Here is a 27,364-nt window from a genome sequence, read left to right as displayed (position 1 = left end):
CCATTCCCTAGGCAAGGGGTCCTGGTCTATGAAGAACAAGAGAAACCTGGGAGCAGAAGCAAGTCAGCAGCATGGGCATTTGCTTCTCTCTGCTTTAGATAATGGATGTGATGCTTTGAGTTCTGGCCTAGACTTTACCTCAGCGAAGGACTGTGACCTGTTATTGTAAAGCAAATAAACCCTTTCCTCTCCAAAGTTGCTTTGGTCGGGATGTTTTATCACTGAAACAGAAATGAAATTAGAGCTGCACATACTGTAACTAGGACATGGACCTACTCCAAGCGCTATAGAAAGAAACCACACAGAGAGCAGGAAAGAGAGAAGTTCTGTCATTTGGTGTCAGGTATGGATTCAAATCCTAAATTCACCATTTGCTGCTATGTAGTGTGAGTCGGAGTGACTAAATTCAGAAACAGTCTGTTTCATGAGCTGCCACTTGAAAATTCAACAAGATGGAAGATGTTAAAAACACAAAGCATCACTAAGGGCTCATTCAGTAAATGTTAATTCACACCCTGTTTCCAAATAAGAATATGAGTTTAATGAAAGAATAAATCAAAGTAAACTCTGGCAATTGTCCGAAAATAGATGTCTAAGTCTGTCCTATTATAAATTCTGCAACGCACACACACTAGGAATAGCTTTTATATTATTTTTAAAGTTGACTATTGGGTTGGATACTGTCCCAGTGAAATAAGTATGATCCCAGGACGTGTGAATGTGAACTTACTGGAAACAGGATATCTGTAGGTATAAAAGCTAAAGTCGTACTGTATTGAAATGGGCATTTAATCTAATAACTTACCAGTAGCTTTATGTGAGAGGGAAAAGGAGTTCATTTACAAAATCATACAGGCATAGACAGTGTCATGACTGAGGCAGATTTAGAATAATGCAGTGGTAAGCCAAAGACATCAATTATTGCAAGAAACTGGAAGAGTGTAGGGAAGACCCCCAATCCCAAGACTTCAGAGGTAGCAAGATCCTGCAACATGCTGCTTTTAACCTCTAAAACCAAGAAGAAATAAATGTCTGTTGTTTCAAGCCACTTAGTTTGTGTGGTTATTTGCTATGACAGCCCCAAATGACACAAATACCTCTAATAATCAAAAACAAAAGGAAGCTATTTCTCTTGACATGTGAAAATTATAAAATTTCAAGTTTAGGTGTCCATAAACAAAGTTTTACTAGAACACGGCCATGAAAATCACATGACTTACACAGAGGGCAAAACCAGCCACCAGGATCCAAAAACCAAGGCTTGACGATTCCTGGGCCTGAGCTTCAATGCCTAGGGCAGGAATGATCAACTTCCAAGGAGATTTGCTGAATACCAAGGAAATGTGGCCAAGTAGTTACTAAGAAAAGTCAATGAGCGAAAACCAAGGAGCTAGAGTCTTTTATCATGTGAAACAGCTTAAAGTTTTGAAATAAATCAAGCTTTGTCAAAAGCATAGCAACAGACAAAGAAATTATCAATAATAGTCTGATGCCAGTGAAATAAATTATATTACACCAGTCTTTAGTTATGAGGAAACTAGGTGGAATGGAAAGAACAAAACTAATGATTTCTTGTATTATGCACAAATTAGGCAGAAAATAACTACTAGAAATCCACTGTAACTACTATCAAGTAGATGTCTGAACATGAATGTCATAATCTTAACATTCATTTATATCAATCCTGTTAAGACAATTCAACTAACTACATCCAAAATAAATGTCCTAATTTAATGGTATTTAAATAATTAATTTAATTTTCTAATATCTGTATCCAATTAGGTTCAGGAAAGTTTCAAGAGGGCCACCCAGTAATAAACACAAAATAAACTGTGTCTGCTGCCTTGTGAGTGATAACTTTTACGGCTACCTCGGTTTCAGATGTCAGAGTAATGACTTCCATACTCTGATTAAAATGCAAATTGAAACCACATGTTAGAGAAGGGAGGTCTTCAATGTCACTGTTTTCTTTTAAACATAATAAAACTGTAAAGGCCAACAATCATCCAAATGAATTCAGTCAATTCCAGGTATACAAAAAATAGAATTTTATATTCCAAACTATGGCAAAGTACGCATTTACGCCATATATAAACATATATACACATATGATATATACACCATTGACTAGAGAGGGTGGTGAAAACTACATAACAGAATGAACATTTAAGAATAACAACTAGGGCCAGGCTATGGTGGCGCACGACTTTAATCCCAGCACTCGGGAGGCACAGTCAGGCAGATCTCTGTGAGTTCTAGGCCAGCCTGGTCTACAGAGCGAGATCCAGGACAGGCACCAAAACTACACAGAGAAACTCTGTCTCGGAAAAAAAAAAAAAAAAAAGTAACAACTAGAAAGTAAGTTTTAAGTCTCTTTTTTTTGGCCCACAGATTTAAATGCTCATAGAACTAAAATCTTTAATCTATATTATTAAGATATATATTGATATTTTGGTTTTGTTCATTAGCATGTTTAACAAAACTTGAGCTGATAAGGTGAGCCAATGGGTAAATGCTGCCACATCTGATGACCTAAGTTCAATTCTTGGGACCACATAGTAGAAAAATACAACTCACTCTGCAAGTTGCTTCCAACCTCCATATGCACACAGTGGCAGCATGTGTGCATATGCACACATACATACACACAACTATAAATAGATGAGATAAAAATTCTCAAATGCCAAACTCTATACCAATAAATTTAAAGTTGACAAGCTTTTAAGACTATGCCATTATTTTCCCTGAAATCTTCTCAACTGAGACTCAAGCATTTTCATAATGAATTTAAATACGGAAAACTCTACTGAAAATGCTATGTGCATAAAACATACTTTACACTATAAAGCAAACATTTGAAAATAAAAGTAAACTTTTCTTATAAATAAGTATTCCCAGAAAATGAATCACAAATATTCTAGTCAAAAGTATTTCTAAATTTAGTTATCTAAAGTCAACTAAATATAAAATATTACTAGGAAAATCATTCCAGTAGAAGCACTGCATTTAAATCATTGCACAATTTGCGACCTTCAGAGTAGCAGGTGCAATGTAAAGCAGAAATACAAAAGCAAAGGTGACTACTAATACACTTTAAAGAGGCAGGCCACAGGCAGGAAGTATAAAAGCTAAAAACTATAGATCTCAGGCTGCCTCGACAATGGTGATCCTCCTGCCTCCACCTCTCTAGTACTGCAATTACAGGCATTCATCACCATGCTCAACCCATGTTTCTCTTTCCTTTTTTTAAGATTTTCCTATTTTCAATTATGGGGTGGTGATGCGCACTAGTACAGGTGCCCACAGAGCCCTGAGCAGCCATTGTGAGACACCTGACATGGATGCTGGACATTTAACTCAGCCTCTATAAGAGCGGCAACAGCTCTTGGCTGCTGAGCCATCTCTCCAGCACTCCCAACTCCTATTTCGTCATCTATTAATTTCAGTCATATATTGACTCCCTTGTATATAAAAGGATATTAACACAACTTAAAATGCTTCCATTAATATCCCTGGGATAATATCCCTGCTCTTTTCTGAGAGGGGTAGAGAGGAGCTGGGAGGAGTGGAGGGAGGGAAACCGCAGGCAGGATGTAATGTATGAGGGAAGAATTTCAAAACTGCTGCCATCTCACTGACACTTTTCTTGTATTTCCCAGCTCTGTTCTAAAATTTGCTATTCTACTTGTCTATGTGTGTGTGTGTGTGTGTGTGTGTGTGTGTGTGTGTGTGTGTGTGTGCGCGCGCGTGCACGCGCACATGTATGTGTACTTCCACATATATGTAGAGGTCAGAGGACAAAGTTTAGGAATCAGTTTTCTCCTTCCAACATGTGGGTTCTAGGAACAAACTCAAGTCATTAGGATTATCTGCAAATGCCTTATCAACTGAGCCACTTCAGCAACCCTATTTCCCCAGCTTTTGTCTGATAAATACACACACACACACACACACACACACACACACACACACACACACAAGAATATAGCCAAATGTGTATATAAGTATAAATATAAATATATAATGGCTTTATACTTACAGCTTGTTCTGGAGTTATAATTAAGCATTCTAAGCTTTGTCCACTTGAATGATGCAAAAATTAAAAACTATTCAAAATTAAATATTTGAAGTACTAAGTATATAAAGTTCAGAATCCATAAGCTCATATACCTGTACATTAGGTGTAGCAAACAGGAACTGTGAGACACTGCAAAATACATTACACAAAGGCATTCTCAGCTGTGGAGCAACCACTCAAAATCAACCACACACTTTCGTATTTGGACGTCACCTTCCTATGCAGCTCTTTGCTTCTCTGGAGTTTTTCATTGCTTTTCTGTTTTCTGATTGTTCCCATAAACATGTTTTTTTATTACACCATGGCATTTCTCCATCCTTAATCATGGATTTTCAATCATGAAACAGACATTGGATCATGACACTTCTGGATTCACTGAACTTGGAGCAGCTCGTCTCAGGATCTGGCACACAGCTAGCTGTCTCTAAGATCCAGTCTTCTCTCTCTTTTCTTGAGGGTTAGGGGGTCCTTTCCATTTTGCTGGACTCTCAAATGAGTTTTTTGGTTTTGCTTTTTTTTTTCCAAGACAGACTAGATGACAAGTAAACTCCACTGTCTGAAAGTGCCCTTCTTTCACGCACATTAAGCATCAGTTTCCCGGCTCAGAATTCCAGGTTAGAAACCATCTTCCTTCAGAACTACTGACATCCCACCATTGGTTTTCAAGACTTGCTACTGCTAATTTGATTACATCTGTATTTTCTCTAGATGTTTCCAAAAAGTTTCCTGTACCTTACAGTTCTAAAACCCAACCTGAATGTGACAAATGAGTCTTTGTTTTTTCATTCATCTTGTTCAATATTCAATCAATTTTACAATGTGCAAAAAAATGGCTTTCTTCATTCAGGGAAATTATACCCAATTATCTAATTACTATTTACCTCCCATCTTATTTTCTCTCTCCTAAACTCCAGCTTGTCAGTATACTCCATTTTCTCTTTTCCTAGCTTTCCATGTCTCACATCTCCACCTTCTGGTCTCCTTTTGTGACAATAACCTTAGCTCTATCTTCCTACCTCTTTGTCATAGCTTTTTTTAATCAATCATTTTTGTTTATTTCTAAGAACATCTTTTACTTTTGTGACTATTTTGTTTAATAATTGCTACCACTTTTCAAATTTATTTTAAAAAATTTTACTGGAGAGAGGCTTTAGCCTATTTCTGAATTTTGTGTTTTTTCTAAGATCAAATGTTTATTCAACACGAGCCTTCTGTTTTGTAGTGTTTAATTTTCTTCAAATGTCTCTTAATATTGACCTCCTTTCTTGTTCACGGGGAAAACTGGAGCAGTACACACAATAGATGAGCGTGTGTGCATGAGCATGAAGGAATACGTAAAGAAAATATCCTCTGCAGTTATGGGGTTAACTCTTCTCTGAAGAAAGGAAAACTGGAGTAAACATGAGCTGGGAATGGTGACTGGCGAAGTTCACTCTAACGGAATGAAGAGAGAACAGATAAGCAAGCTGCAGATGGAGACTTTCCAATACTTACCATCCCTCAATACTTTCATTTCACTCTTGGATGAAGTTATCCTGCACCATCCAACTCTTCCCTCCCATTCCTAAGGGGAATGACTCCACTCTTACAAATATATCCCATTAATTAATAGTCCTGATCTTTACTGATCCCTAGACAATCTCTTCAGAGTTCCAACAAGAATGGTTCCAAACCCTCTTAGAGCAGTCACTCCAATGTTCCTTGTTCTTCCCTGGATTTCTATTTATGGTGATATTATTTACTAGGAGTCGAGCTTCATCAAAGTGTCTGGTCTCTTCCAGTAGTTTTAGACATGCTCTTTTTCACATGTTCATTGGGATTTAAAGGAATGGGGTAAAGGGCAAAGCTGTAAATGATAGACCAGTACAGAACCTCCTTCCAAGCTTTATCTTTTAAAAAGACAAGCTTGTTGTCATATGACACCTTCTCAGTATTATAACCTGCATTTGGCATGCAAATGTATCTAACCACACATCACATCACTCTCTTTGATCAGTCTGTCATTCTTTGCTGGTCATATTCGTTTTCTTGCATATAGACAGGAAATCTCAATTTTATTCACAAGATAATTTCTGAAAAAAATATTGTTTTATTATTTTTATCAATAGCATAAGAGAAAGAATTTAAAAGGGATTAAAAATATTTTATTATGCATTTCCAAATCCCTCTGTCATAAAAAAAATACCAACTCCTCTATTCTGCCTCCACAGTAACATAAATAAAATTATTAAAAGCATCTAACTGTTAAATCTCGAAGAGTTGTTTAGTTACAGTTATATAATAAATACCACTCAATATATTCATTTCTACTCAAAACCACTATCATATAAAAACAGAACACCAACTGTTTTTTAATTATTATATTATGTGCCTATGCAAAGAGAAAGACAGAGCAGTTGGAGAGTTAAAACAAACATGTATTGAATATGTAAATTTAGTTCAATTACTTGAAAATCATATTAAAATATAAAGATGTGGGTCTCAACTTAATGATGTTTTCTGTCTTCATGGTATATACTTCCCTAATACACAACTTTCCTAAAAAAATACAGACAGTATTATCCATGCTGTGAAGACTTCACAGGCTTGCTCATGACCACCATACTTGTAGTATTTATTGTTTAAAAGCAAAGAGTGACTGAAATGCCCGTGCACTGCTAAGACTTGCCTGTGTTACTTCATTGTCTTTGCATTCAGCACTATCCTGACATATTTTGCACAACTGAGAAACTAAGCAAGTAAAATGGGATGAGCAAGACTGCTGTCCACCAATAAGAGGTGGGAGCTAGAATTCTTTTTCAGAAACTCAAGCTGCAATGAAAAGAACTCAGAGTTCTCAGGGCAGCAAATCAGACGCAAGTAATTAGGCTACATGGAAACTAAGAGGTGTGAAAGAGGGAACAGAATTTTGGTCTCTGGGTCCACAGTAACTTGCCTTCCCCTTGCCCTTGTGGTCTATCTCTTGGCCTGTACCAGGTTGCTGCTACATTTTCAGACACAGAAACATTTTTACTGTATTACTGCTGGTATTAATCATCTACCAAGAAAATCATTACAAATGGAAGGCAAGACTTGGCTTACGTTGCCACTGCACATTCTTTTTTAGCAAACATGCATTCCTTTCCTTTATACTTTACTCTTCTGTATTTCTTTTAACAGTCCCACATAAATACATGATCAAATTTCGTGAAAAGAAATGCCTGTCTGCCTCCTGTAACTTTCTAGCAAATAATGGACATTACAGAGTAAAGGGGCTTTCATCAAATGACATTTTAAATTGAACTGGGTTTTTTCATCTTCTACTTTGTCAATCACTTCTGGAGATGAAAAAACATGGTCTGCCTTTGAGATCTATTCTAAGTGAACTACTACCTAGACTATACACCCAATATCCTTCAATTTTTCATTGTATAACTCACTTGTATAGCTCACTTTACTGAGTTAATTACAATGTATCTTCTGACAAAGTACCAGAAACTCCAAAATCTAGGTATTACAGAATACAGCTAAACAATTCTACAAACAATAGCCCATTTTCATTAAGCAATGTAACTAAGCATTATCTTAAATTCTTACCATCTCCATGGATGCCTGCTAAGACATCCCAATAAATGCCACAAGATAATACTGACAGCAAAAAAAAAAAACCTAATAGATTCTTCTTCTCACATGTCATTTAGCAAATGATGATATGCTCCATGATTTGAGAAATCATCCCCATATAAAGTCCTAAAAAATATTAAACAAGTAATATAGTGTTTTAAGATATACATTTCTAGATATTATAAAAAATAAGTATGTTTTACCATTACCTGCAAATTCTTCTGAGGGGAGACTTTAGCATTATAATTTTTTATTGAAAATTATAAAGATGATGTATTAAATTACAGAGTTTGTATCTCACCAAAAAAAAGCACAATAAATAATACACAAAAATACCATTCTTTACTTCTGTTTATAAAATATTAAATTAAATAGTAGTTATGTCAAAATAGATAAATAAAAATTACAAAATCACTGAGGGCATATGACCAAGAGCTACAAAATAAGAAATTTACCAATTGAACAAATGAATATTAATTCTTTTTCCTTTGCTTTTTATCACATGACACGAACAGTTTAATCCCCAAATGTATCAGCAGTGCCCACACTCTAGACTGCAATGGCATAAATGACTTAATATATATTGCGTGCAGACCATGCTTCTGTCCCATAGGACTCTCTATGGCTGGTATACTTGTGCTAAACTTTTTAAAAAGCCTGCTGCTGCATTCCAGAACTCCAGATATAACCTTAATTAAAGGCCAAAAATGAAACAATCAAGTTCTATACTACAACTGTTCCGTATAAGAGTTATTGCTTGCTTTCACCCCATTTTTAAAGTCTCAAGTGTGAAAGAATCTTTATACAGAATAGAGCAACCTATAACAACCACTAACCTAGTGTCAATGAGTTTTCAGAACCTTATGCATGACCAGTAGAACCTGAGAAGCCACATATCCCACTCTGTGTAGTTATCTTCATCTATGTATGTGGTAAGAAAAGCGGTTTGGTCTATTTAACAAGGTAGTGGACACGTTAAATGAAAAAACATGGGAAGAGCATGTTATAATGCAATTATTAAACATTGGGTTATATTACCATGAGCTATTATTCAGTGAACACAAACCATTCAGATCATTAACACAAAATTACAAAGAGAGAAGGAAAAATCCCAAAGAATAAAAACAAATTTTTATAAAAACCCATTTTAAGTATCTTAAAGCTGAAATTTTTACTTTTTAAAAATCAAGAGAGAACCCGGTGCCTGTGGTGTGACACCTTGCACAGCCTTGGTGCAGTGGGAAGGGGCTTGGACCTGCCTAGGCTCAGTGTGCTGGGCTCTGCTGACTCCCCATGGGATGTGGGGATGTGGGGTGGCTTGGGAAAGAGAGCTGGGGGGTAGGAGAAGGGAGGAGGGGGGGATCTGTGGATAGTATTTGGAATGAGTAGAAAATTTCTTAATAAAGAAAAATGAAAGAAAAAAATCATATTCTACAACAAAAAAAATAAAAATTAAGGGAAAATGTACACCTTTCCTGAGTATTTTGTGGACTGTTTAGGGAATGCAGGGAGAGGGAAATAAAGAATTAAGTATAGCATTAGTCCTTGCTACTGAGAATCACCTGCTAGTCCTGGTCTACACACCTGCCAAACATGTATTGAGTAAATTATATCTAAAATTTTCATTAGCAATAACTTGTTTTATTCAGATTTAGTTAAAGAATACAGTGTTATAAAAGTGAATATCTAAGTTTAGGAAAGTATATATCTTCAGCATGTTCAAATCAGCAACTGTTTTGAAATATTGACCTCATATTATAAATAGGAGTCTGCAATGCTAGCCACCTATACATTATTTCTTCTTTGGTGCATTTTGGAATTTAGAGAGAGAGAGAGAGAGAGAGAGAGAGAGAGAGAGAGAGAGAGAGAGAGACAGAGAGAGACAGAGAGAGACAGAGAGAGACAGAGAGAGAGAGAGAGAGAGAGAGAGAGAGAGAGAGAGAGAGAGAGACTCTGTGTGTCTGTGTCTGTGTGTGTGTGTGTGCATTAGTTATCCATATATACTTTAAAAGCAGTTAAAATTATTGTTCTGTGGATAAGCAAATGTACTTTCTCTTCTTACTTCAGGGAATGATTCATGACACCACAGAAATACTGAGACAGAACTGAAATTGGAATTCATCTTACTCCCAGCCATGCTCTTAAACGCTTCACTCTTTTCTGGTTGCTGTCATGTGAGCTGGAACACCTCCAGTTCTCCTTGAGGGACTTCTCCCCTGCCACAGCAGCACTATTTCTAGACGGCCATGAATGACCAATGCAGAAGAACTGAATTCAGCCCGTGCTCTCAGCAAGAACGGGAGTGAATTTGCAGGTCTTTCTATGAGGCTACAGATCTGCCCTGTGAGACAGAGTGTTTGCACAGCCTCTGTCCACACAGAAACCTAGTTGAATAATGTGACAAGTGAAACCAGAGGAGGTGTCACGAGAACATAAGGGCATTCTGTTGTTCACTCCAATAAGGAAATATGTTTGTCAGTCAATAAAATTTATCCCAACATGGTTTGCTTCTTTATCTCATTAACACAGAGAATTTAAAAGCCACCTGACATACAGTATAGTAGCAATGGCCAAATAAATTACTTGGTATTTCAAATTATCCCAAAACTGTACTAGCAAAAGTTGACTATATTTTACTGCTAGAGCATGGAAAAACTCTGCAATGCTGGAGAAATTTTTGTCGCTGTAAAAATGAATTTTTAACAACTTTATAGCAGTTAGAAGAATAAGTTCTACAATTAAGAGTACATTTAGATAAGTTTATTACACACACACACACACACACACACACACACACACACACACACCTGTAACCCTGTTTGTTACACCCATGAAATGTTAATTTTCCTTTTAACCCTTTCCTAACATTTCCCATAACCCAACATCACAGGAAAAAGAAAACATAGCTCCTCCCTCACTCCCAAGGGCCAGGTCAGAGGGTTCATGAGCTGTAGCAAGAAACCCCAATACCTCTAATGGAGGATTGTATCAGGGAATGCAAAAGAGAGAAGTGAAACATTCATGTTCAGCAGCTAGTAAAAAGGGCTCTGCGTTTTCCTGTTCCTTAGAGGGCGCCCATGGAGACGAACACAGGACACCAAGGGCTGCCCACAGTGATAAGGACATGCAGCTCTTGTTCAGTGCCTTCTGTAATGCTCTGACAGAAACCCAACACTGGCCATCTATAACGAACAGGAATTTACTGGCTCAACGTTCTAGTGCTGGAAAGCTCTGCAACACATGGAAACCACTACAGAAAACCACAACCACTCAAAATGCGGAGTTGTGGAGTACGGTGCCCCAAGGATACCTCTACAAAACACTGCCGCACCTCAGGCTCGAGGAACATTGAAGAAGAGGGAGCAGAAAGATTATCATAAGAGCCAGAGGATCTGGGAGTGAGACTGTGTCTCCCTGGAATGTCAGAAGCTATACATATAAAGTATCACCAACATAAATGCCTAAACAACCTGAACAAGGACAACAAGGACAGACATTCCAGAGAAATGCCCACGAAGCCTCACTGTGGAACTGTAGGCAGAAGAGGTGGCCTTCCCCAGGGAAGAGCACAGCAATTGGTTGTCCAGTGCCAAACGGTCAGCCCTGAAAACATACATACAAGGAACATTACATGCACTGATCAGGTTATATTTAGCAATATCTATGTATATACACATGCATATATGCATGCAATAACAACTAGTGGGCAAAGAGAGAGACCATGCATTTGAAAGAGAGCAAGGAGGGGCACATGGGCTGGTTTGAAGGGAAGAAAGGGAAGGGAGAAATGTATGGAAATTATACCGCCAAAAATAAAAAACTACTGCCACTGGGAAGGACCTTCTTGGCACCTCATAATATAGCAGAAGACATTACACAGCGCACACACACAGCAGAAGGGACACAGAGAAGCACACAGGGAGCAAATCCACGCCCACAAGCCCACTCCTTCAGTAAGGCCCTCACCTACTGCTGAGGGAAAGGCTCTCATGACTTAAAATACCTTCATAGTGCTGTGGATGCAATGCAGTGTCGATGTGAGTTCTGGAAGGACAAACATCCCAACCTGACATGCTCTTTAACCTGTCAACAGAGACTGTTTCTCCATTTGTTTTGGGTTTTTTTTTGGGGGGGGGGGGGGGTCAGTTTGTTTGCTTTGGAGTTTTTGTCTTTCCTTTCTGACCTCCTGTATTATTTTCTTTGTTGTTTTTACTTATATCCCATATACAATTCTTCTTTACATCAGCTTCTTTTAGATTCATTTATTTCATATTAATGAGCTTCCTTATATTTGATTTTTTCATTTCATATGCATCTTTACTATCTCCCCATGCCAAGCAGAAAGCAAAGATACACAAAGACTAGGTATGATAACAATGCATACCCAAGAGAAAAATAGCACCTTTTTTCAATGCAAGTCCAGCTGACCCTGTAGTAAACTGCCAAACCAATCAGAATAGGTCCTCTACTGGCCTCAGATTTCAATCTCTACCCATAAAGTTCCTAGAATGAAGAAATAATCCAAGCAGCCACACAGGACAAGAAGCAGAGAACAAAATTATCTCCCAAAGTCATAATCTCCCTAGAACACAAAACAATGTTCGTTCACATTCCAAAACATTTTATCCTCTCACTAGAAAACATGATCTAAAAATGTCTACCTTCTTAGTCTTTATTCATTCACACCCAGAGAACTTTTCATAAGTACTTGCTCTCAAGCTATAGCCATAATTATTTATTGAATTACCACCAAGCTTGATGATGTTTGATACTAAGCTCCCACATGATAGAATGTGAGAACTGACTTTCAAAAGTTGTCCTTTTACTTATACATGTACATCACTGGATGGACAAATGCACACACAAACACACACACACAAAATTTTTAAAATATTAATAATAATATGAAAAGAGTATGAGTTAGAGAAGTGAAGGGAAATTTCTTTAACTATAGTAGCAGCTGATACTGGACTGAGATGTAAATCAGATGATACCAGTCACAAAAAAATCTGGAGTAACAGATTTCCAAATCAAAAGATAAACGAGTGTAAGGAGTTAACAGACCTTGAATATTAACAGAAAGGGGGGTGGGAAACAAAGGAAAAGAAAGATTAGAAAAAGTAGTGGCAAAGGACCTCAGGAGTCACAGGAAGGTATCTGAGTTTGGCAAGAGCAGCATGGCATTCTAAATTTCAAGTATAGCATCAGCATGCTCCAAACCATTTCTAAACATGCAGCTGCTGTGTAGACAACAGAATGCAGGGACTGTCAGGACGTCATGCTACTGGATGCTCAGGAGAGAAGAGAGATCTTACACTATGGTTACAACTATGCTAGAAGGAAGATGATAAAGTCCAGAACAGATGTGAGTAGAGTATGACTTCCTGGTGGATTCGGCCAGGAGTATAAAGGGAAACAAAGTGTTAAAATTCTTGAGTTTCTGGTTTAAACCACTAGATGAATGTTTGATGCATATGGCACAAAAGGTGAGGCTTGAGGGAGTAATTTGAGATAATGTTTATCACTGTATTTCTTTTGGGCTCATCTATCAAGTTTCTCCAACTATTTCACAATCTTTCTTGTATTTCTTTCTTATCCTTATATGCCCAGCACAGCTGACAATGAATATTTGTTAAATTTAATTACTGAAGTGGTCCTATAATAAAACTTGAATCAACATTTGCAAACCTTATGTTTAAAATATTAAATACAGATGCTCTATTCAAAGACACTGTGTGCTTAACATTGTAAAGTGAATGCTATAGGAGTCTACACACACATATATATATATTATATATATATACATATATATACATGCTTATAATTTTAAAATGAACACACTATTAAATGATTGGTGGCATAAATGAAATTGTAAAACGAAGGTTCCTTTTGGAAGTCATTCAGAATCATCATATGCTAACCAGGTGTGGTAAGAGATGTCAAGTCTTACTCTTTAGGTTTCAGATTAATTCTAAGAAAAAGAATATCAGACTTTAAATAGCCTTCTCTATGGGTCCTTTTGGAAACTTTAAACTTTCATGTCTGAAATACTTTTTCTTAGAATTAAGCTAGAAATAAAATAAGACGACATCTCTTACAACACCTGATGCATATGGTGATCTTGACAGACTAGAAACCTTAGTCATTGGCACAACCAACATAATAAAACTCATGTGAATGTAAGCATAGCTTATGTGTTCTAAATCAGTGTGGCAAAGCAGACTCTTAGCAGCTGGCACTCATGTGGATAACTGCTTTTGGCATCAGAAAATTTTCCATCATTTCACTGCTGTTCTTTTGGGAGTAAGCCAGAGAAAATATTTTATTATTTATTTTATAATTTTTAATATGCCTTTTATTAATCTGACCTTTGACAAATAATACACTGTCAATTTGGAAATCTAGAAAGCAGTGTTTTAAAGTATACATTTCCACTCTAAAATATTTTAAACAGATTAGAATTAAATAAATATTAGTTCTACTGCTGTAAGTCTGTTTTTTTAATGCTTATTATTAAAGCTACACAAATCTGTATTTTAACAACTAAAACTTACTGTGACAAATATCATCAGTATTGAGATTAGCTACAAAGGAGCTCAGAGGAGAACATTTCTACAATGCAAACATCAGGAGAGCCAACCCTGTGCTACAAAGAAAACATCAGCAGAGATGTCCCCAGGTAGAGTTCACGCTTCTTTACCTATTGCCTGCAACACCACCTCAAACACAACTATCAACATTTAGACCTAATTACATAGTACAAGCATTCTCATGACATGGTCAAGTCATCACACTAGTGCATTAAATTTTGTGGTTCTGTGGACTGGCTAAAATAATAACTGATTTAATTTGGCAATCCCAACTTAGAGCATCTAACATACGGTAAATGCTCAATATATTTCTTATCCTTCCTGCCTTACCCCAACCTTTAGTCACAACTTGGTGACACTCGGGAAGGTAAAAATGAAATCCCAAGGCCAACAATAACATGTGTCTGTGGCACAACTGTCTTCAAGGCCTCCTCCTTCTCCAAAGCTCAAAACAGAAGTGTTCATACTCAGTTTCACCTGAGCCCCACAACCACCAACTTTCAGTATTTATAATCTTTTAATCAAAATATCATACTAACAGAAGTCAAATACAGCAAAGTTTGAAATAAATCCCTTCTGAAAATTATTCCTTTTGATGAACACTTCATCTAACAAATCCATTCAGCAACTTACAGCACAAAGTACTCACTAGGCACTTCTCCAATCACAGTGCAGCAACGCCCAAACCTTACATGAGCTTAAATGCCCAGGAAGGAAGACAATAAAACAGGAAGGGGGAAACATCAAATGTTGATAAATTCCACAGGAAAAAAGTAAAATGCACATGCTAGGTTACGCACATGTGGGGGGACTGCTCTTCTATGTGGAATAGGTATGCGAGCCCTTACAATGGTGACATTTCAGCAGTCTCAAAGAAGTGAAACAGCAAGATATGCAGATACTGGAGATCAAGAAGAGCTGACACCAAGTTCCCACAGAGGATGTATGTTGTCATGCTTCACCAGAGGGGGCAGCATGAACGAAACAGAAAAGAGAGGAGGGAGGATAACAAGGGCAAAGAGGCATAAGATCCTTCTAAGTCTTAAGAAAAAACTTACACAATCTGTTCAAAGTCACATTTTTTCATAAAATCTGCAAAACTAACCACGAGATATTAAATCACTACCACATTACATTCTGATTTATATGTCACATTTCACTTTTTGTGAACAGCACAGACATTTTGGGACCCAGCTTACTGCTGGTTGAGTTCAGTATATATTTACTTTGAGTTTATCAAAATGCATTTATTCATTCATTTTCCAGTTGCTTCTAGTTACAAACAACTGATTGCTAGTGGCCCATGAAAGTGTGCTTTCCATCAATACACTACCATTCCAACTTACCCCGTCGTAAAACACAAGAAAGGCTCAGAAGCCATACTAACACATAGAAATGTCCAAGGATGCCATGTCCTGAAAAGGTGCAGGCAAGTTCTTCCTAACAGCAGACATTTAAAGTGGTAAGGAGAGAGCGTTGATCTAGACCTAGCTTAGATACAAGTTCTCTCTTGTCAAGAAAATGGGGTGAAGACAACCACAATTACTGTAAATGTATCAACATCAAAATGTTATGAAGTCTTCATTCCTAATGGAAATAGTATAACCGGGTATGTTTTAGAATTTGCCTTTTTTTATTTTTATTTATTTGTTTGTTTGTTTATTTATTTATTTATCTTGAGACAGGGTTTCTCTGTGTAGCTCTGCACCTTTCCCGGAACTCATTTAGCCAGACCAGGCTGGCTTCAAACTCACAGAGATCTGCCTGCCTCTGCCTCCCCAGTACTGGAATTAAAGGCATGTGCCACCACCACCCGGCGAATTTCTGTCTTTAACTTGAAAAAGAGTAAACCTGCACATTCAATTACAATTTTAACTATTCCAACTACCTATAATTTCAAATATATGTTTGACCAATAACGCAAAAGGAAAGACTGAATATGCTATTTTTTCTAGTCATAAAAAAGTTCTATTATAAAATCATCATATGAAGAACTGAAAAATGTATAAACAATGAACAATGGAAAAAGTAGTATGGCCAGGTGTGGTGCATGCCAAGAACCACAGCATTTGGATGCCTAAAGCAGAAGGATTAAGGATTCAGGGCCAGCTTGGAATACACAGTATCCTTCAGGCCAGCTTGGACTGCACAGCAAGCCCCTACTAGAGATGGGGAGAGAAAGAAGAAATATACTGACTGATTTTACATGTTTTTCTAGATTTAATTATGTCTGATACATATCATCTTTTTAAAGTTACAAAACCATCATTCAAAGTGAATGCTAAAGTGGACCAAGCCGCTTATTAAAAACAATATCCTAGGTTTCAGTTCCCAATATACACACACAGGTACACAGATCAATTAAATCGAGGCAAAGATACGAAATATAATCAGGAGTCAGCTGAGACAAAAAAGCGGAAAAAGACTGAAAAGTGAATAAGAAAACATGGAGAAGAAAATATGGTTTGAATACTGAGACCAAGAGAAAGCAGTTTTTAACTAAAAAAGCAAACTAAGTCCTGATTTCAAAATACCAACAACCTTGCCAGGATAAATTCTTCAAAAGAAAATCGTAAAAACTGAGGGAAAAAGAGATTACCTTAAACAGTAAAGCCAGACTGACAACAGACTCCAAAAGGTGTCTGCACAGAACAAAAACAGGATTATTATTTTTAGGTCACTGCCAGCTTAGAATTCTGTATCTAGCAAATTATTGTTAATTCAGCATATACTTCTCAAATTCTACTCAAGTCAGACTCTGCCTAGGTGGCTATAAGACAATGAGACATGAAACAGGAAAAGCACCTAATTGGACAGAGCTTACAGAGCAGAAGTCTTTGTTCAAAAAGACTAAAGACAAAAAATTAATCCTTTAATTGGTCTCTGCTCTCCTGGTGTCCTGTAACTTCTTTTTCATTGAAATTAGAAGAGCTTAGAACACTGAAGTTCCTATAGTAGATATTTTTAAATAACTTAGCCAACTTCAGACCCTAGGCTTTGTTGATATATGACATCTCTCACATCACATGGACCTTGCAGGTAGGTCTCTCTGTATATGGGCAGATATGGGTAGAATGACACAAAAAGGATGAGGCCCCCCCTCCCACACAACAGTTTGATGCTACTCTTACTGCAGCCCTCATGGCACACACAGTTTACATTTCAGTCTTTTGCATTCATTATTATTTCACTGGAACTCCTTCGCTAGACAGTAGACATTCGTAAACTAGCGGCATCCAGCACAGTCAGCTCAAATACAGCAGCATGGTGCTGAACTGTTTCATCACTGAAATGAACTTCTACATGTGATGGACTGTTAGCACAGCTGGATTTGAGTCATTTAGGAGGCATATCTCTGAGTGTGTATGCGAAGATGTTTCCAGAGAAATTTAACTGAGGAAGGCAAATCTACTTCGTATGTGGGGGGTCACGAATTGAATCAAAATGAGGAAGGGGAAAAGCAAGCTGAATACCAAAACCCATCTCACTCTGATTCCTGACAGTAAACACCATGTGACAGAGCAGTTGCTCAGCATTGCTGCCACCATGCCCTCCCCAGTGTAACGGACTGTGTGCCCTCAAACCAAGAGCCAGAAGAACCCACTCCTTCCTGAAGAGGCTTTTGCCAGGTATTGGCAAGAAAAGTAACAGAAAACATAACTTGAAATGAATGGCCTTCTTACACAACTCAGAAGCTTATCTCCAGAAAAATTAAGTATTCTCAGTGAAACTATACCTAATGGTGTCTATCAATTATTAACTATTAAAAATGCTTCTAAAAGGTGAACTGGTGAAGATGGTAGCAGCATCTGGATTATATGTGGACTATAATCTAGACCACATGACACTGATTTCATTCTTTGGGAATTTAGATGATTATCTTAATACACTTGTGTTTAAAGATTAGTAGTGCTACTATTTTAACATTAAAGGTTTATCATGACAACTAATCCTTAAATCATTTCTCCTATTAAAAACAACAGCATAGGCAAAATACAAAATTAAATAGGGGGTGAGAGAGCTGAATATACAGGTGCCATCATGTAGCCCAACAAAGATCTAAAGTTAGAAAAGAAGAATTGCAAAGGGCATATGGCAATGAGTTAATTCCCTTCTCCAAGAAGTAAAAGTCTCTGCGACAGAAATGGACCAGACGATATTAAGCTCTCCCAGCCATTCAACACTAGCCTCTGAAACATACAGGAAACAGTCTCAGAGTCAAGGTTTTCCTTCTTCCATTAAAAAAAAAAACAAAAAAAAAAACAACTTTACTTACCAAGTTGGCCATATAAATTGTGAGCAGCCCTCTCCTGTAAATAATTTAAAAAAAAAAAAAGATTAAGCTGTGATCTGATTTTATAATCACTTTATCATTATCAAAAAATCTACCAGGGGTCCAAAAATATACTAATACAAATATATTCGAAAATAGGCAGATTGTGTTGAACTGTCCTTTTAATGTGCTGAGTTGAACCTACATTGATTCTTTAGTAGTTTTAGTAGTATAATAAATAATAAGATTCTACTTATTTATCATTAAATATTTTAAAGTAATATTGCTTTGTTGTCATTAGAAAACCCACTAAAATCTTTGTTGCATGTCAGAGATTTTTTTTTTTTCTTTTTGAGATGGAGTCTCACTATATTGGCCAGGCTGATCCCAAATGTCTGGATTCAAGCAACCCTGCAGAGTAACTAGTACTTCAGACTATAGCCTGATTGTGCTAGAGCAGTAGTTCTCAACCCCCTTCGGGGGTCAAATGATCCTTCCACAGTAATCACATATCCTGCATATCAGATATTTACTTGATGATTCATAACTAACAAAATTACACTTAAGAACTAGCAACAAAATAATTTTAACAATTGGGGGTTACCATAACATGAGGAACTGTATTAAAGGGTGGCAGCATTAGGAAGGTTAAGAAACACTGTGCTACAGGATCCAAAATTCAGTATGAAGAAATTCTTAAAAATTTACCTTGCCAAAAAGTCAAGGCCAGAACAATTCTGACTAAATGTAATTTTATCAAAGCATCAGATTATCTTTTTTTTTTTTTTTGGACGAAGGCAATTGTTCAATTTGTACATAAACAATAATAATCAATTTGTAACTGATTACAAATTCTACTAAATCACCTGCATCTTTATCACATTAAGCAAGTAGTCATGAGCAAAGGAACTTTCTATTGCCAAAAGACGAAAGTTCTCTAAATACAGCTACAGAAAAAGAAATGTTTTTACCAAACATACTTAACAAGACCTCAGGTACAATATCAAAGATAATGACAGCTTTTAGGTCACTTATTTAACTTTTAGTGCATTTAAGAAAAGGTTTCATACAAAATAAGGTCGAGTTCAGGGACAGAGTGCAATCAATAAATCAAAACTTCAAGACCTTGTCAGATCTGAACAACAAGCACTTTTAGGACCCACAGGAAACGTACTTGATATATGAAACAAGTTGCTAGTACCCAATCACCCTCACGTAAATATCATGCCAGATCTACATATCAATATTATGCATGCAACTATCTTGATGTCATTATGATATACATTCTTGACTGTTCATTAATTAAAATAGCTAAAACTCTTAATATTTCCAAAACTACACCGAGAGAGTAACTTAAAACTGCTGAAATGAATTCAGGAAACGAGTTCTAGTTAACTTTCATTCCTTTGTATTTTATCATTAAAATGAAGAAATAGAATTACTTATATGTAGTCAGAAGATTTCCTGTGTCCTGGCCTGCTGGCGGTCAGGACAAATCTCTCCCACTCACGTCCCCCAAGTAAACACAGAGAGGCTTATATTACTTATAACTGCATGGCCATGGCTCAAGCCTTTTGCTAGCTAGCTTTTATATCTTAAATTGGCCCATAACTATTAATCTATATATTGCCACATGTTCTGTAGCTGTACCTGCGTCCTATTACATGTTGCTCCTTGAGCAGCTGGCTGGCATCTCCTGACTCAGCCTTCCTCTTCCCAGAATTCTCCTTGTCTCTTATTCCACCTCTACTTTCTGCCTGGCTACTGGCCAATGGGCATTTTATTAAACCAGTGTACAAAAGCATTATCCCACAGCACTTACATGCTGACATTTTTTAAACATAAAATTGCCTAAAGAAAATAAATTATCCACTCATATCTTGGCAGTAATCAACAACTATCTAATTGGACCTAAGGCCTGATGACACAGGAGGGAAGCCTACCTGGCCCTAGAAACCGAGCCAACTACCCAGGGCTGGCAAGGCCATGGATCTTAGAGGAGAACCTATTACTGCCACTTAACTAAACCAGCATAATTCCTAACTGCACTATAAATACTCTCATACCCACAGATTATGTAGCTCTCACCACTCACCAAAGAAGCTCCTCTTTGCAATAGATGGAGACCATTACAGAAAAATGGTCAAAAATGCTGAGAGCAACTGACTGTGTGGTACCAAGTCCCAATGGCTACATTTACAACACAACTCCTGTCCTAAATCTCAGGGAATATCATGGGAGAAGGGGCAGAAAGATTGTAAAGTCCAGAGAAACAGGAAAGCTACTATAAATGACAGACATGCTTCACCCATGATAATCCAACAATATGGCAGCGTGAATAAGACCCAAGCAAGGCCAACACCAACAGACACAGTGATGTGGAAGGAGGAACTCACAGGGCTTCATCCCTAGACAAAGAACTACAGACAACTAAGAACTGCTGGCAGAAGGAGAATCAGTCTTCCCCAGGAATGGGCCCCTAATTGGTTAGCCAATACCAAGTCATCAACCTTAAAATTACATACATACAAGCAATGCTAAAGAAATTCAGCACTGTATTTATGTACTACACATACATACACACATAAGTATGTGTATATGTATATATAAATCACTGATGGGTCAGAGAGATGGTTCAGCAGGTTAAGGTGCTTGGCACCAATCCTGACAACGTGAGTTCAGTCCCTCAGAGTAGGAGAGAACTTACCTTGAAAGCTCTCCTCTAACCTCAATGCATGAGCATGTGTGCGCAAACACATTCACATATAATCTTTTAACATTTTAAGACATGGTAAGATCTATAAGGTTGCTTTTTTTCAAGTTGACAATTATATATTTACAGAAAGATAATCCCCTGGCTTTAAACAGATATGTACATAAAATTTGAACAAACTTAAAATATAAACCCTTAGCTCACAAGAGGGCCTCTGGGAAACCCCCCTATGCTTCTCCCTTACCCAAGGGCTATTTAAAAATTATTAATTTGTGCCATCCAATAACAAGCCTGAAATTAGGTGATTTACTCATAAGATGAAAAGTAAAGGAAATCTGTCTCTCCAAAATTAGGGTCCTATGCTTTCTTATTCTCTTCTGGCTGGTATGCCAGAGTAAAGAGGGAAGACCCCTGCAATGGGCTAAGAAGTTAAGATATGCTCAGGTAGAAGGCATGCAGGCCATCTGCCCTGAGTACAAATAAGATAGAGGCAGACAGATGCCAGGGAAACCCCAGTTCCCACACCTCAGGAACATATTGACTAGGCAAGGTCCAGGCCCTCCCAGAGGCTTAGCTCTGGCCACCTCCTGTTTCTTTGGTATTGTCAGAAGACAAGATCAGTTCCTGGGCACCAAAGACGAGGGACTTCCTATGAGTACTGAAAGTACAACTTTAAATTTTCCCTTTTTAAAATACTTAAAAATTAAGAAGTCCAACTCCCTCCTGTGCTGAACACAACCCTTTTGACTCCTGACATTGATTTGAGGAGGAGAAGGGCTGTCAACCCTAGAAGGGCTGCCTCACTTCCTTTCGACATTTCTGTTTGTCTTCTCTCTGGAGTGCTGTGCTGTCGAGCTTGGGAGGTACAGTGGCCCTCGGGCCACAACGAGTAGCTGCAAAGAAGTTCCCTCGCGACATCTGGGTGGGGGGTACTTGAAAGATTAAGCTCAAGTAACCCTGTAGTCAGCAGGAGGGGACCCTGGGGTGGCCCTCTGCCAACCACTGGTACCTGGTCCCCAAGAGCCAACTGAGATATGATATGGAACTCTGTGGATATCCAGATTCCCCCATGCTGGAATCCTGCCCACTCTGTGATGTCATAGATCTTTCCATTCATCAGTATAATGTCACTGATCATGAGGCCCAACATGCTTGAATTAGCCCAAGTCTCCCTCCTCAGCTGGATGGATGTAGCCTATTACACTCAGCACAGTATCTGGTTCTCTTAGGTTCATGGTCATCTCAAATCTCTAACACTTTCCTTTACATCAGCTACACATGACAATATCCATTGCTTCCTTGAGTGTTGGAGCCCACTAGGTTTCCTAGTGGCTGTACCCAGCAAGACTGTACAAGAGGTTGATTGGACCACGAACCTGGGTACCAGGTGTTTGTAAGGGTCTAACAAGCAAGGGGGAGGTCTTTTGCTCCACCCCTCGGCATTGTTATAAATAGACCTTTGGAATAAAGTTCTGGGCTGATGGATAAGGATCCAGGCCCACCCACGTCTACCCTGTGTTTTCTCTCTGTTTTCTCTGTCCCTTCTCTACTTCTAAGTCTCTTATCCCTCATTCTTCAAGAGTTCTTGGGGTAAATAATAGTGGAGGCTGGTCCCCCACAGATGGCACCATGAACAGGGACCAGGGACTTGGCGAAAGGACTGTAGGGGGTGTTGCGTGTATAGGCATGCCTATAAGGAATTGAAAAATGAAGGCAATGAACGGTATTTTATTCTCAGGTGTATAGGTAGGCACTGAAATGCCTAATGGCTGCAGCGTTAGAACACACTCTCTCTCTCCTATCTATAAAAAATAAGGAAGGTAGAGTGTAACAATATAGTGCAGGAAAAACTTAGAAGTGTAAGGTGGGGTAGAAAAAAATTTATAGAATGTAGGTTTAAATAGGTCATAGATTTAGTATAAAGTGAGTCAGAGAAATGTAGGTTTAGAATATATAGGCCTTAGGTTTAAGGATATGGTGAAAAAAAGTAATTTAGAGTAGGTTTTTCCAGCCTGGACGTGGAGAGCAATGTCCACAGTGGACTATGGACTTGGCAGTTCCAGAAACCACCAATAATAGCAAGAAGCAGCTCCAGAGACTGCCAGCTTCAGAAAGGAGCAGCAGAAAGTAGTGTCCACTGCTGAGACCCGTGGACCGTCACAGCTTCCTAAGCAGCAGAAGCCAAGAGCAGCACTAGCGGCAAGAGTCCGCAGGCTTTCGGCTGTGAAGCTAAACCACGAGAGAGGCTAAAGACAAGCAGCAGTTTGGGAAACCCAGCAGAGATGCCACGCTGCAGGAAAGGTGAACAGCAAGATTCTGCAACCTTTGAGACACAACACCAAGAGAAAGGCAAATGGCCAAGAAAGCCCATTGGTTTGCATCACCTGGGAGAGGGGGATGAAGAAGGAGCAGAGCAGCACCATGAACAGCAGAGAGTTCAGACTGCTTCCAGAGGCCTCTGAGACGTTTTGGAAAGCAGGAAGCTGTGGAGGCGAGAACAGAACCGTACCCCAGGCTGAACAACACCAGGCTGAGGCTCTGTGGGAACTACTGAGACTGACTGCAGCCCGAGCTCCCAGCAGCAAGGCAGCCATGCAACAGGACAGCCTATGAAGGATTCAGGGACCAGTCTGCTGAGCACTTGGACTGTCAGCGGTGCAGGTAATGAGTTTTCCTCCCAAAGCCATGGTGATATTTTATTTGTATTAAAATGTTATTTGTATGTTAATAAATAAAGTTGCCCGGGGGTCAGAGCTATTACCAAGCCATAGGAAAGCAGGGCAGTGGTAGCGTACGCTTGTAATTCCAGCACTTGGTAGGCAGAGCTGGGTAAGTCTCTGTGTGTTCAGGGATACAGCCATTATTGGATACACATGCCTTTAATCTTAATACCAATCATGGAAAACCTGGAGGCCTATACAGACAGGCTGTGAGGAGGCGGTCATGTGGTTGGGTTTACAACCAATGAGAAGGCAGGACAGGAACTCTATATAAAGACTTTAACACAGGGGTAGCTCTGGTTCGGAGAGGTAGGACCACCGCAGGAGGAAGGGTAAGGTTTTAGCTCTTAGCTCTGACCTCTTGGCTTTCTTCTTTGCATTGGTTCTGTGTTTATTATTTAATAAGAAGGTTGGATACATCTACATTTGGCGCCCAACATGACAAGAATTCATTAAAAACCGCGGCTTGGCTTGGCGGCAGGTCCGGTTTCCAGCCCGGGCGGCCCGGCTGCCTAGCTTGGGCCCAGGCCTGACTGACCCGCAGCTGGAGCTACTTGCAACTGCTACAAACAACTCAGACCTGCCCTGCTGAACAGGGCCCCTGCCTGTAAAGCCAAGGCTTGACTCGGCTCAAGCGGCTACACTTTCTCTCTCTCTCTCTCTCTCTCTCTCTCTCTCTCTCTGGATTCACACCTCGAACACCAGGTGGCTGTGAAATTCCCTGGGATTCTACTGTTCTACCCAGACTTGGTAAGTCAATTAACATATCTATTTAAAAGAGAATTTTTTTCTACATTAAAAAAAAAATGGGCTTTATGTGTACATTGGAAGAAAATTGGGCTTTGTTTGAAATTTTAGGCACTCTGACAATGGAACAACTATATGAAAAGATTAATATTGATCGAATTATTCAGTTTATTACTTTTCTTATCCTCATTTTACTATTTAAAAAGATCGTCAACTTAAGTGCCAGAATAACAGTCTTAGAAAAACTTGTTAAACCGGTAAAAATGAATTATAGAGAAATTCAAATTCAGACAGAAGAAATAAATAGTGAAGTTGTTTCAAAATTGGATCATAAGGTTACAGAAAGAAAGCCAGTTTTCACACAATCACCCTTAATTTATCCAGTAGCCGTACAGCAGCTCCCTGATGAAGAGAATGAACAAAATACTTGGGTTCCAGTTGAAATGTAAGACTTACGAAGATTTAAGGAGGCAATAGCATCTTATGGCATGCACTCCCCATATGTAAAGCAAATGTTAAACACCTGGTCAACTTGTAATAGGATTCTACCAAAGGACTGGCGGGAATTGGCACAGGCTATTCTTGAACCCGGACAAAATCTCCAGTGGAAAATGTGGTTCAGTAATGAGGCTAAAAATATAGAAAGACAATGGAGGGATAGCGGAATACAAGTCTGCCAGGATCAGCTTATTGGCGAAGGCCAATATGCTTCAGTACAAACACAATGTTCATATGATGTCCAAACCCTAGTTCTATGTAAAACGGCAGCTTTGAATGCATGGGACAGAGTTGAAGAACCAGGGGAAAAAACTGAGTCATTTACAAAGGTTATACAGGGCCCCAAAGAATCTTTCACAGATTTCTTACAAAGATTGACTTCAGCAGTACAAAAAATGGTCCCGAATTCAGAGGCTAGTCAGATAATAATTGAATCTTTAGCCTTTGAGAATGCAAATGCAGCGTGCAAAAGAATAATTAGGCCGTTAAAGGCAAGATCTGCACCTTTGGAAGATTGGATTAGAGATACAGTTAATGTAGAGGCTTATGACCATGATGATATGTGGGTAGGAAAAGCAATTTCAAAAGGTTTGAGCAATGTTAGATGTTTTGGATGTGGAAAGCAAGGACATTTGAAAAGGGATTGTAAACAGGTCATTCCTAGAAATGTTTCTTCAAGGAACACTGGCAACAGAATGCCCCTTCCTTCTGGAGTATGCAGAAGGTGTGGTAAGGGAAAACACTGGACCAACGAATGTAGATCAACAAGGGACAGACAGGGTAACCCTCTGCCTCGAGCTTCGGGAAACTCCCAGAGGGGCCTCAGGCAGGCCCCCACAGTAAATCCAGTTCAAACCTTTCCTGCAGTTGTAGAGGAAATCCCTACTCAAAGCAACTAAATAACCAAATGTCTATTGGAATAAATCATGTTAGTCGAGATGATGAAACAGAGAAAATAGGAAATACAGGAAAAAACATAAAGAAAATTTTTTGGCAAACTTCTATTAATGAACAAAGACCAAAACTAACAATAAAAATAAATGGTGTTTTGTTGTCTGGTCTGGTAGACACAGGTGCTGACATTACCATAATTGCACCAGAATTTTGGCATCCAACTTGGCCTCTTCAGGAGGTAAACATTCAACTCTTAGGAATTGGGACATTATCTAGAGTGAAACAAAGTGTAAGATGGCTTGAATGTATAGGTCCAGAAGGACAGAAAGGAAAATTAAAACCATACATGGCTAACATAGCTATGAACCTGTGGGGTCGAGACTTGTTACAACAATGGAATACTCAGATTAATATCCCTCCAATCTCAGAAACAAATCATAAATTAGTACATGTTTCTGAGAGAAATATTAAAAGATATTATTCTAATGAGTGCTCACCAGCCATCCATGTCATACAAGAACAGGGCACAACAACTGATAATCTTCCAAAAACATTAACAGCTCTACCTTTAAAATGGTCAACAGACAAGCCTGTATGGGTTCAGCAATGGCCTTTAACAACAGAGAAACTCCAGGCTTTACAAGAGCTGGTGGAAGAACAGTTAAATGCTCATCATATTGAAGAATCAACCAGCCCTTGGAATTCTCCTGTATTTGTTATAAAAAAAAAAAATCTGGTAAATGGAGAATGGTAACAGACCTTAGAGCAATTAACAAAGTAATTCAGCCAATGGGCTCTTTACAATCTGGAATTCCTTTACCTACTCTGTTACCAAAATGCGGGCCTCTCATAGTTATTGATTTAAAAGACTGTTTCTTTTCAATACCCTTACAAGAAAAAGACAGAGAAAGATTTGCTTTCACAGTGCCTACTTATAATAATTCTCAACCGGTTAAAAGATTTCAATGGAGGGTCTCCCACAGGGAATGTTGAACAGCCCAACTTTGTGCCAATATTTTGTAAAACAGCCATTAGAAGTGGTACGTAAAAAATTTCCTAAATCTGCTAGAGGAGAAAGTAGGAAGTAGTCTTGAACGCATTGGCATAGGAGACTACTTCCTAAATAGAACACCAGTAGCACAGACTCTGAGACAAACAATCAATCAATGGGACCTCTTGAAACTGAGAAGCTTTTGTAGAGCAAAGGATACGGTCAACAAGGCAAAGCGACAGCCTACAGAATGGGAA

General features: G+C 38.5%; 1 protein-coding gene across 4 annotated transcripts in view; it reads right to left on the bottom strand.

Annotated features, from left to right (window-relative positions):
• The window catches only part of Tmem135 (transmembrane protein 135), a 233,508-nt gene that overhangs the window by 139,035 nt on the left and 67,109 nt on the right, over positions 1 to 27,364 (bottom strand). For 3 of the 4 annotated variants that reach the window (XM_052714210.1, XM_052714208.1, XM_052714209.1), the window contains exon 4: positions 18,548 to 18,581. In XM_052714210.1, the coding sequence (XP_052570170.1) occupies positions 18,548 to 18,581 (34 nt within the window). Of the gene's footprint in view, positions 1 to 16,870; positions 16,914 to 18,547; positions 18,582 to 27,364 lie in introns of those variants that run through there. The other variant, XM_052714211.1, reaches the window with a different exon arrangement.

The sequence above is a fragment of the Peromyscus californicus genome, unplaced genomic scaffold, assembly GCF_007827085.1.
Source record: "Peromyscus californicus insignis strain IS unplaced genomic scaffold, ASM782708v3 Scaffold_4__1_contigs__length_199733344, whole genome shotgun sequence".
Lineage (NCBI taxonomy): Eukaryota > Metazoa > Chordata > Mammalia > Rodentia > Cricetidae > Peromyscus > Peromyscus californicus.
This window is presented reverse-complemented; position numbering and strand designations above follow the sequence as displayed.